Genomic DNA, 12,762 nt, shown 5'->3' on the forward strand with positions numbered 1-12,762 from the left:
TTCTCTCTGCAAGAAGTATTATATTTTTAGAGGTTTGTTAAAGGTTAAAGATTAATGAATATACAAGTAAGAAACATGTGCCTAGGCCAGAGGCCTAGACAAAATAACCTCACATCACGCAAGAGACGCGCCTGCTCCAAAACGTAAGTCCAAAAAGAGCCAAGAGAGAGCCCCCTCAAAAGCCTTTGAATCAGCTTAAATACCTTCTCGATCTCGGCCCAGGTGAGATTACAAGGCATTCTGGGGAAGTGGAGCAAAGGCTCGTGGGGATTGTAGTCCTGTATTTGAGTCTATTTTTTACAGCCTCAGACACTTCCCAGCTATGTGACCCTGGGCAAGTCACTTAACCCCTATTGCCAAGCCCTTACCACTCTTCTGCTTGGAGCCAATACACAGTATTGACTCCAAGACGAATGATTAAGGATTTAAAAAAAAATAACTGCCCTGATATTCTAGAACAAGAGGGAAAAGTGGAGATTTAACGAATCCACAGATCACCTCCTGTACTTAATCCCCAACTGACAACACCCAGGAATGTTACAGCCAAACTCAAGAACTATCAGATCAATGAAAAGACATTACAAGCTGCCAAGAAAAAGTCATTCAGATACCATGGAACCACAGTGAGGATAACACAGGATCTGGCTGCATCTACACTGAAGGACCAAAAGGCATGGAGTATGATATTCTGGGAAGCAAGGGAAGTAAGTCTACAACCAAGAATCAACTACCCAGCAAAACTGACTATATACTTACAGGGGAAAGTATGGCCATTAACAAAATAGAATTCCAAGAATTTGTAATGAAAAGACCAGACCTGAACAGAAAATTTGATGCCCAAGCACAGAACTCAAGAGAATCATCAAAAGGTAATTTCAAAAAAAGGGAAAAAAAAGAAAACAAACAAAAAAAACTTTTTAAAGAGACTCAATAAGTTAAAATGATATGTATCCCTATAAGAAAAGAGGTCATTGGTAACTCTTAAAAATTGTTATTATCACCTGGGCAGCTAGAAAAATTATACTTAGAGGGAACAGTGACAAACTGTATAGGATGAAAGGACAAGACATAAACAGGTATATAGATATATGGATGTATAAATACATATACATGTATATGTGATATATATAGAGATATATATAACTGAGCTACAAAAGAGGTTAATACTAAAAGAAATGGTAAAAGAAACAAAAGGGGATAAATTTATATGTCACAAAGAAGCTCATGGTGGGAGGAGGGAGAACATCAATGCACTGGAAGGGTAAAGAGGTTGGAGATAGGAAATACTCAACTCTTATGTGCATTGAAATTGACCCAAAGAGGGAAAAACAATCCAATCCATTGGGGCAGAGAATAGATTTGAGCCCTATAGGGGAGGAGAAGGGTAACAAATGGACTAGTGGGGAGGGAAGCAGTACAAGGGAGGGAGAGGATGGGGGGTAGTTTTTTTTAAGACTGTAAAGAAAATAAGAGGGGGATAAGAAGGCACAGGGTAGAAAGGGAAGTAAAATAAGGGTGGGAATTAGGGGAACTGATTAAAAACAAACATTGGTAGAAGAAAATAGTGGAAGAAGAAAAGGTGGACTAGGAGTAGAAATCAAAATGCTGGGAAATGCACAGCTGGTAATCATATCTCTGAATGTGAATGGAATGAACTCACCCATAAAATGCAAGTGAATAGCAGAGTGGATTAGAATCCAAAACCTTACCATATGCTGTCTACAAGAAACACACATGAAGAAGGTAAATATGCATAGGGTGAAAGTAAGAGGATGGAGCCAAATCTATTGGGCATCAACTGATAAAAAGAAGGTAGGAGTCGCAATCATGATATCTGACAAAGCTAAAGTAAAAATAAATCTAGTTAAAAGAGATAGGGAAGGTAATTACATCCTGATAAAAGGCAGTATAAACAATGAGGAAATATTTGTACTCAACATGTATGCACCAAATGGCATAGCATCCAAATTTCTTTTTTTATATATATTAATTTTATTTTTATTTTTTTTATTTTTAAACATTATTTTATTTGGTCGTTTCCATACATTATTCACTGGAAACAAAGATCATTTTCTTTTCCTCCCCTCCCCCCCACCTTTCCCTCTCCCATAGCCGACGCACGATTCCACTGGTTATCACATGTGTTCTTGACTCGAACCCATTTCCCTGTTGTTGGAATTTGCATTATAGTGTTCATTTAGAGTCTCTCCTCAGTCTTATCCCCTCCAACCCTGTAGTCAAGCAGTTGCTTTTCATCCCTGTTTTTACTCCCACAGTTTATCCTCTGCTTGTGGGTAGTGTTTCTTAGATCCCTGCAGATTGTTCAGGGACATTGCATTGACACCATTGAAGAAGTCCATCACCTTCGATTGTACCACAATGTATCAGTGTCTGTGTAAGATGTTTTCCTGTTTCTGCTCCTTTCACTCTGCATCACTTCCTGGAGGTTGTTCCAGTCTCCATGGAATTCCTCTACTTTATTATTCCTTTTAGCACAATAGTATTCCATCACCAACATATACCACAATTTGTTCAGCCATTCCCCAATTGAAGGGCATCCCCTCATTTTACAATTTTTGGCCACCACAAAGAGTACAGCTATGAATATTCTTGTACTAGTCTTTTTCCTTATTATCTCTTTGGGGTACAAACCCAGCAGTGCTATAGCTGGATCAAAGGGCAGACAGTCTTTTATCACCCTTTGGGCATAGTTCCAAATTGCCCTCCAGAATGGTTGGATCAATTCACAACTCCACCAGCAATGAATTAATGTCCCCACTTTGCCACATCCCCTCCAGCATTCATTACTTTCCATAGCTGTCATGTTAGCCAATCTGCTAGGTGTGAGGTGATACCTCAGAGTTGTTTTGATTTGCATCTCTCTGATTATAAGAGATGTAGAGCACTTTTTCATGTGCTTATTAATAGTTTTGATTTCTTTGGCTGAGAACTGCCTGTTCATATCCCTTGCCCATTTGTCAATTGGAGAATGGATTGATTTTTTGTACAATTGTTTTAGTTCTTTATCAATTTGAGTAATTAAACCTTTATCAGAGGTTTTTATGAAGATTGTTTCCCAATGTGACAAGGAAGTCACTTTAAAAGACTGATATATATTAATTTAAGGTCGCCAATGAATTCAGCTATGTAATTCCTAAATGAAAACTCAAGTCAGCCGTCAACCTTTTATAGAGTTTAATTACAAACAGGAGGAAGGAAGGAATTAGAGATAGAGAGAGAGAGAGGGAGAGAGAAAAGGGAGAGAATGGAATAGGGCTTAAATACCCCTTCTGTTAGGCTGGGCCAAAAGGCCCAAGCCCTTAGATAGCTGGGGCAAAGAAAGGAGATCAGTCCCTATTACTCACGTGACCAAAATGGAGAAACAGTCTCAGGGGCCTCCACCTCCAGCTTCCTTCAGATCAGCTTCCTTCAGAGCCAGCACAACCTCTCAGAGCCAAAAACCTCCAACCCCCCGCCCCCTTCAGTCCTCAGACCCTGCTATCTTTAAGGAAAACATCCAAGTTCCCTCCCCTCAGTTCTCACATCTACCAATCACTGCCCATGTCTTCCCTGTGCCAATGGTGGCTTTACCTTAACCCAGGACCACCCAGAGGTCTGTGGCTTTGCACATGTCTGTTGAAGGCCATATTCTCAAATAATTAAATTTTGATCCTCTGCTACAGCCCTTCCTAAATCCTGTTAGGACTGAGTAGGGTAGAGATTGTATTTTCCAAGACCTGGTTCTGTCATTCCAAGTATCTCTATTGTATCAATTCTAAAATCAATCATGACTCAAAGAAATTCCTGTCCTATGCTTAAGCATAGGTCAAGGCCCTTTCCATTGTTCAGCAAAAGGTTTCTGTCCGGATGGGGAGGAGCTGGTTGGTGGGAAGGGGCTTCTATTTGACCCAAGTCGTTTTGGGCAGGGTTGGTCAGGGAGTCTGATAATGATGGGGGATGGAGAGTTAAATCACTCCTATTGTGGGATGTTTTTAACTCCCTATCAATGTTTTGCAGGAAGGTTCTTATCTCTCCCCATTTGTCCTCTTTAATTTCATCCAGGGAAGTTTTTATCTCTCCCCATCTTCCCTGATTAATTTCAGCCAGGGAAGTTTTTATCTCTCCCCATGTTTTCTCCCTAACTTCATCCCGTTCCATCAATTGTTGGTAAATAAGAGTATTTTCCTTTTGAATTTGTTCAATAAAAGCATTTTGGTCCCGAATTCTTTGATCAGTGATAGTAATCAATTCTTTATGTTGCTGATCAATAAATGTGTGCAATTCTGTAATTCTCTGATCAGTAATATTCTGTTCTCTAATTTGCTCCCCAATAAAAGTGTGGAGTTCCCTAATACGTTGATCAGTGATATTATATTGCTCATTAATTTGTAGATCAATAAAAGTGTGTAATTCCTTAAATTGTTTAGTAATAGAAGGAACAAGGGAGTGTTCTCTCTTAGAGGTTAGGTGTATTATTGTAAGTACAACAATTACAATCCCAAGGAAGATGAATATAAGGGTCACGAAGAAGTTTATAGTTTCTGAAAAATACCATCCTAGAGGAACACCTACTAAAAATCCAATGTACTTGGTCATTGAACTTATAAGCCAATTTCGAAGTAAAGCAGACATTGGTTGTAGCCACATTTTTTTTTACAGTAGGTGGCTCCCTAGTCTACAACCCTATGCTAAGGGCCTATTGTGTTGTAAATTCTCCTTATCAAGCTTCTGGGAGGGGTTACAAAAACCCTCATGCAGGAAGGTAGAAGCTATGAAAGGGCTGATTAGGAGTGAATAGACCTTAAACAAAAGGTAAAGCTAAACCTCCTTCTTTTACAAAGTGTGTATAGGTGGGTCCCAGCAATCTTCTTTAGCCCTAAGGCTAAAACCGCTAGGACCATGTGCTATCTTCCTTGAGCAAAGCCCACTTAAATTTTTAAGACTAGAAAGGCCAGGAAACAGAAAAAAATGGGTTTTAAGTTAGCTCCCTAGCTGTATTCAGCTGGTTTTTTGTTTTTTGCTTTTTGCGGGCTAGGAGCTCCTAAGAGCTCCTTCTCCTGAGGTTCCTTGTTGCTAATCAGTTGATTAGGTAAGCCTGGCCTGCCTCTCAATCTACTGAGCCACCTCCTTAAAGTAAAAGGAGACGGAAATGAGAGACAAAGAGGGAGAAGAAAAAAAATCCTGTTGACCCCAATTTAACTTAAGGGGTAAAGGGAAAAGAGAAAAGGTGTTTTATACTCACCTGTTGTGGCAGCTGTGTCTTTAAGCCAAGGTATTTGGTAAAAGGACTGACGGAGTGAGTAATAAGTGGGGTGAAAGGGCAAGAAAATTCAGGAAATTTATTGAGGTTCTAGAAACCTTTGAAGCACTATAGCAGGGCCAAGAGCCAGAGGGGGTAGCCGGGGTGGGACTTCTCCCAGGTGATTAGTAAGGAGATCAGAAGACTAATATAGTTCTTTTTCCCGTAGTGGTTACGCCAATACTGTAATGGTAGAAATTTTAGGCTTCTGGGAGAGGTTATAATATTGTAATGGTTAAAGTGTGGCTACAGGATTTATGTAATATTGAACAATGGCCACCAAGGAATTTACTTATGAAATTCCTAAAATGAAACACTCAAGTCAGAATGGAGTTTATGGAGGTTTAATCACACTGGGAGTAGGGAAAGGAGAGGGAGAGAAGAAGAGAAGAGAAAAGGGAAAGAGGCTACTCAACCTCTGACCAAGGCAGAGGGAGTTTTAGGCCCAAAGGGCCAAGGTGGAAAGAATCAGTCCTTAACTCATGTGAGTGATCTGAAGGAAAGCTGTCTGCGGGCGTCCTCCCTGTCCAAGCTCCTAACACCCACTCTCGTCTCGCTCTCTTCACAGGAAGTGAGCGAATTCCAGAGGCTGTTCCCTACCTCACTTCCTGTGTCTCACAAAATCCAATGGTTGGCTCTAGCTTGGCTTAGGACAGCCCAGGTCGGCAGTTAGTTATTTCTGATTTGTCATTGACTAGCACATGCCCGTGTAGTGTGAGTGTGCACAATTTTTGGGTGCTAGACCAAGATGGAGACTTTTAAAAATTCACAGAAGGGAGGTGGAGGAACCTCCCATGCCAATGGGGTTCACATTATCAATAGGGAATTTTTCAAGTATGAAATTTCCCAATGGTGAAATTTTCAACATTTATAAGTCTAAGAAATTTTAAGGTTTACACCAATTTGTTGCTACCCTTCTGATTTTGGTTACATTGGTTTTGTTTGTACAAAAACTTTTTAATTTGATGTATTCCAGATTATTTATTTTGCATTTTGTAACTCTTTCTAATTCTTGCTTGGTTTTGAAGTCTTTCCCTTCCCAAAGGTCTGACATGTATACTATTCTCTGTTCGCCTAATTTTCTTATAGTTTCCTTCTTTATGTTCAAGTCATTCACCCATTTTGAATTTATCTTGGTGTAGGGTGTGAGGTGTTGATCTAAACCTAATCTTTCCCACATGTCCTCCAATTTTCCCAGCAGTTTTTATGAAATAGTGGATTTTTGTCCCAAAAGCTGGGATCTTTGGGTTTGTCATATACTGTCTTGCTGAGGTTGCTTGCCCCCAGTCTATTCCACTGATCCTCCTTTCTGTCTCTTAGCCAGTACCAAATTGTTTTGATGACCGCTGCTTTATAAGCATCCAAATTTCTAAAGGAGAAACTAGTGGAGCTCAAGGATGTAATAGATAGAAAAACTATACTAGTGGGAGACCTGAACCTTCCTCTATCTGAACTAGATAAATCAAACCAAAAAAATAAATAAGAAAGACGTAAGAGAAGTGAATGAAATCTTAGAAAAATAAGAGTTAGTAGATATGTGGAGAAAAATAAATAGGGACATAAAGGAATACATCTTTTCAGCAGCACATGGTACATTCAGAAAAATTGACCATGTATTAGGGCATAAAAACATTGTAAACAAGTGCAAAAGAGCAGAAATAATAAGGGCAACCTTCTCAGATCACAATGCAATGAAAATAATGATTAGTAATGGTACATGGAGAGATAAATAAAAAATTAATTGGAAATTAAACAATACAATTCTCCAAAACCAGTTAAAGAACAAGTCATAGAAACAAATTAGGGAGGGCAGAAGTTAATGAATTGGGCATGCAAATTAAAAAACTAGAAAGTGAACAAATTAAAAATCCTCAGATTAAGACTAAATTAGAGATAAAAAAATCAAAGGAGAAATTAATAAAATTGAAAGTCAAAGAACTTTTGATTTCTTAAATAAGACTAGAATCTGGTACTTTGAAAAAACAAATAAAATAGACAAAGTACTGGTCAGTGTAATTTAAAAAAAAAGAAAGAAGAAAACAAAATTGACAGTATTCAAGATGAAAAGGGAGACCTCACCTCTAATGAAGAGGAAATTAAGGCAATCATTAAAAACTACTATGCCCAATTATATGGCAACAAATATGGCAATCTAGGTGATATGGATGAATACGTACAAAAATATAAATTGCCTAGACTAAAAGAGGAAGAAATAAATTACCTAAACAACCCCATATCAGAAAAAGAAATTGAACAAGCCATCAAAGAACTCCCTAAGAAAAAATCCCCAGGTCCAGAGGGATTCACAAATGAATTCTATCAAACATTCAATGAACAACTAATCCCAATATTAAACAAACTATTTGACAGAATAAGCCAAGAAGGAGTTCTACCAAATTCATTTTATGACACAAACATGGTACTGATCCCAAAGTCAGGCAGGTCAAAAACAGAAAGAAAACTATAGACCAATCTCCATAATGAATATAGATGCAAAAATCTTAAATAGGATACTAGCAAAAAGACTCCAGCAAGTCATCACAAGGGTCATCCACTATGACCAGGCAGGATTCATACCAGGAATGCAAGGATGGTTCAATATTGGGAAAACCATCCACATAACTGACCACATTAACAAGCAAACTGACAAAAATCACATGATTATCTCAATAGATGCAGAAAAAGCCTTTGATAAAATACAACACCCATTCCTATTGAAAACACTAGAAAGTATAGGAATAGAAGGGCCTTTCCTAAAAATAATAAACAGTATATATCTAAAACTATCAGCAAAATTCATCTACAATGGGGATAAACTAGATGCATTCCCAATAAGATCAGGAGTGAAACAAGGATGCCTATTATCACCTCTATTATTTAACATTGTACTAGAAACACTAGCAGTAGCAATTAGAGAAGAAAAAGAAATTGAAGGTATTAAAATTGGCAATGAGGAAACCAAGCTATCACTCTTTGCAGATGATATGATGGTCTACTTAAAGAATCCTAGCGAATGGACAAAAAAGATTGTCGAAATAATCAACAACTTTAGCAAAGTTGCAGGATACAAAATAAACCCGCATAAATCATCAGCATTTCTATACATCTCCAACCCATTTCAGCAGCAAGAATTAGAAAGAGAAATACCATTTAAAATTTAAAATCACCATAGACAATATAACATACTTATGAATCTATCTGCTGAGACAAACACAGGAACTATATGAGCACAACTACAAAACACTCTCCACACAATTAAAACTACATCTAAACAATTGGAGAAATGTTGATTGCTCATGGGTAGGACGAGCTAACATAATAAAAATTACAATCCTGCCCAAATTAATTTACTTATTTAGTGCCATACCCATGGAACTACCAAAAAAAGTTTCTTTACTGAATTAGGAAAACATAAAAAAGTTCATTTGGAAGAACAAAAGATCAAGGATATCCAGGGAAATCAGGAAAAAAAATGCAAAGGAAGGAGGACTTGCAGTCCCAGATCTCAATCTACACTATAAAGCAGTGGTCATCAAAATAATTTGATACTGTCTGAGCCAGAAAGGAGGATCAGTGGAATAGACTTAGGGTAAATGACCTCAGCAAGATAGTCTATGATAAACCCAAAGATTCCAGTTTTGGGGACCATGTCTGGAATGTTTCCCTTCCACATTTCAGATCTCTGATCAATTTAAACTTCCTGTAAGTCCCAACTAAAGACAGAGGTGGGCTCTTCACTGTGATGTGGCTTTCAGCCTCTGTGTTCTGACTTGGGCTGCTCTAGGAGGCTGTGATGTTCAAGGATGTGTCTGTGGACTTCACTCGGGAGGAGTGGTGCCTCTTGTCCCCTCCCCAGAAGGAGCTGTACAAGGAGGTGATGCTGGAGAATGCCCGGAACCTGCTCTCTGTGGGTAAGGAGCCTCTTCCTGCTGCCCAAGTCTGCCATCCAAGGGAAAATTGCCCTCAGCAGCAGGCAGGGTGGGGAGCAGTTTTCAGTCATGAGGAAGGGATGAGGGCTGGTATGCTGAGTCCCAGAGCCAGAGCCCTCCTGCTGCCTGGTTCTCCTGTAAAAGGTCTTTCTATTGTGTAATGGGGACCTTGGGGGCTCCCTTTGGTGCTCTTGATGTCTGAGATCAAATGCTTGTTGGAGAATCTCAGAGGTGGAAGTAATCTCAGAGATCATTTCATCTTGCCTCTCCCTGTTCTGGAATTGGGACTCCCAAAACCATGTGGGTAAACTGTTCAGGAGAGTTTTCATCCTCCCCTCTATGGTAGATCTACTCTTGGAGATCATTTTTCCTTTAAATAGCATAAACTCATAGCTCACAGATCCTCGGTATCCCCAGAAGAGAGCCCCGTAAGTCTCCAACATACCCTGTTTGCCCTCCTGTGATTGTCAAGATGAATGGACTGACTGAGAGACAGCATTTGGCCCAATGAGGATTGTTGAGTTCCTTAGGAGAGGAGACAGAGATTCCCCCAGAGAAGAGTCCCCAAGGCTCAGAGAAGTATCAGGGATGGGACAAAAACCAACCCATCAACGCCCCTGTGCCTGGTGCTTCAGAATGGACCAGAATAGGATGGAGGAGGGGGGCTATTGTTCATTCAAGACCCCCCCACCAGGGTAACAAGCTCATCCTACCCTCAGCTCCTATAGTATAGACAATGAAGGATGGGGTCAGTCTCCTGTGGGAACTCCATGGACAGAATGTCTGAGTGGAGTCACTGAACTCCCCAACTTTCCCTAAAGATAACTCAGTGATGAACTTTTCTCCATCCTTGTCCCTGACTGATTCCCCATGCCCAGGGCTGCCAGCTCCCCACGAAGACGTGATCTCTTCCTTGGAGCAGAGGGAAGGCCCATGGATGCTGAAGCAAGAAGGCCTGAGGAGCTGCTGCCTAGGTGAGGGGGCAGAAAAGAGATGTGGGACAGCCAGAGTGACCAGAGGCTTTTGTGTGCTCTGGTGAAGCCAGGGCTAGATTTGGAGACAGGAAAAGCCATCATGGAAATATTTTTCAGAGGTTTTATTTTATTTTATTTTTTATTTTCATATTTTTATTGTTGTTATTTTATTTTATTGGTTGATTAAGAAAATTTTTCTATGGTTTCATGATTCATGTTCTTTCCCTCCCATAATCCCACCCCTCTGTATGGGTGAAAAAGGGATTTCTTTTTTAAAGATTGGCCTGGATTATTTAAGAATCTGGTCGCCAGGAATTTAATTTATTACAAAGAGATGTATTTTCAATTTATTTACAAAATATAGAAAGAATGAAGTAAGAAACTATGAGAGAGGATAGGGAAAGATTTCTAGCCCAAGCACTAAATACTTTACTCCAACCCCTGGCTCAAAACAGCCAGGGGAGTTTAGTCCATAACCGGAGAGGGCTCAGCGCTTGTAGCCAAGGACCTGGGGATACAGGGAACCTCTCTCAAGAAGGTAGGTCTCTCCTGAGGCTAGTCTTTTCTGACAAAATCCAGGAAAGGAGTTAGCTCTTTTCACTCACTAGGTATCAGTTGAAAGGGAGAGATTTAAGAACAGTCACAACAAGTTTAAGGTCTCAGGTCCAATAAGCAGATTCTACACCAGCCTCCAACTTGAACTCAGAACTCCCAAATATGAGAGCAGTCAGAAGTCCCAAGTCCAAAAGAGAAGTCTCCAATCTCCACTCCAAAGAATGAAAAACTGTGTCTCACAGGAAGTGATAATTCCTTTTAAAGATGCTTTCTTTTACATCACTTCCTGTTCCTTCCCCTAATTTTACATCTGCTAGTTAGAGTTGAAGTTTTGTTCAGGACTGCCCAGGGGGCAGTCAGTTTGAGTCTGATTCGTCACCCACTATTGTACACAATGGGTCACAGACCTCTGCCACTAAATGATTACGTGAGATGTTTGCACTTTTAGTGATTACATCTAAAAATGGGCAGATCTCCCCACAACTGTAAGTAGGGTGTTTACACTTTTTGTGATTAAATCTAAAAATGGTCAAGGAGTTAATTTACTCTTCATAATCAGGGGAAATTTAATTTATTTCATTTTCACGATCTAGGGGAGATTTAAATTTAAACTTCACATCTCTGCTGTGTAAGAATCGAAATAATATTTCTACCCAGATATATATTTTATACAGTTTATTAAAAAGGGTAGACAATCATTCCTCTAAGTAACCTGACCACGAGGTCCCTAGCCTGCAAGTCTCTTCCTCCTTCCTCTTACCTGCCTGCTCTGTTCATGACTTCCTCCTTCTTTTTTCTCTTCTTGCTTCTCTCTCTCAAGCCCAAAGCCTTGACTTTTATTGGCGTACAGCACATACGGGGATCCAAACTTGTCACAACTGTGTTATGTCAGGAATGTTTGATTGACAGGTCAATCTACTAAGGAGGGGGAGGGAATGAACTTCCTTAACACAGCTGTAGCCAACCTGAAATTCTATTGGGTTTTACCTGTGTCTTTGATCAAGATCTATTTCCATATTATTCATATTTGCCCTAAGGTGCTTGTTTAGAGTCTACATCCCCAGTCATATCCCCTTTGGCCCATGGGATCCAGCAGTTGTTTTTCTTCTGTATTTCTACCCCCACACTTCTTTTTCTGGATGTGGATAATGTTCTTTCTCATAAGTCCCTCAGAAATGTCTTGGATCTTTGTATTGCTGCTAGTAGAGAAGTCCATTACATTCAATTGTGCCACAGTGTATCAGTTTCTATGTATACAGTTCTCCTGGTTTTGCTCCTCTCACTCTACATCAGTTCCTAGAGGTTGTTCCAGTTCACAGGGAATTCCTCCAGTTCATTATTCCTTATAACAATAGTTTTCCATCACCAATAGATACCACAATTTGTTCAGCCATTCCCCAATCGAAAGACATCCCCTCATTTTCCAATATTTTTTGCCACCTCAAAAAGCGTGGCTATGAATATTCTTGTATAAGACTTTTCCCCTATTATCTCTTCCCTATTATCACCTATTATATCTGGTGTATAAACCCAGTATGGCTAGATGAAAGGGCTTATAGTTCCAAATTGCCCTCCATGCTTGTTGGATCAATTCATAACTCCACCAGCAATGCATTAATGTCCCATTGAAAAAACTAGAAAGTATAGGAATAGAAGGGCCATTCCTAAAAAGATAAACGATATATATAAAAATTTAAAACCATCAGCAAACATCATCTGCAATGGGGATAAACTAGAAGCATTCCCAATAAGATCGAGTGAAACAAGGATGCCTGTTATTGCCTCTATTATTTAACATTGTACTAGAAACACTAGCAGTAGAAATTAGAGAAGGAAAAAAAACTGAAGATACAAAATAGGCAATGAGGAGACCTAGGTATCACTCTTTGTAGATGATATGATCATCTACTTAAAGAGTCCTAGAGAATCAACTAGTCGAAATAATCAACAGCTTGAGCAAAGTTGCTGGATACAAAATAAACCTACCTAAGGCATCAGCATTTCT

The 12,762-nt window shown here is 39.5% G+C and overlaps 1 protein-coding gene across 1 annotated transcript in view; it reads left to right on the plus strand.

The window, feature by feature from the left end:
• LOC100019242 (zinc finger protein 883-like) overlaps positions 1–12,762 on the plus strand; it is a 49,035-nt gene that overhangs the window by 30,203 nt on the left and 6,070 nt on the right. The window contains exons 3-4 of the mRNA XM_007490205.3: positions 9,084–9,210; positions 10,107–10,202. Of these exons, the coding sequence (XP_007490267.1) occupies positions 9,084–9,210; positions 10,107–10,202 (223 nt within the window). The remainder of the gene's footprint in view (positions 1–9,083; positions 9,211–10,106; positions 10,203–12,762) is intronic.

This window comes from Monodelphis domestica, chromosome 3 (genome assembly GCF_027887165.1).
Source record: "Monodelphis domestica isolate mMonDom1 chromosome 3, mMonDom1.pri, whole genome shotgun sequence".
Classification (NCBI taxonomy): Eukaryota; Metazoa; Chordata; class Mammalia; order Didelphimorphia; family Didelphidae; genus Monodelphis; species Monodelphis domestica.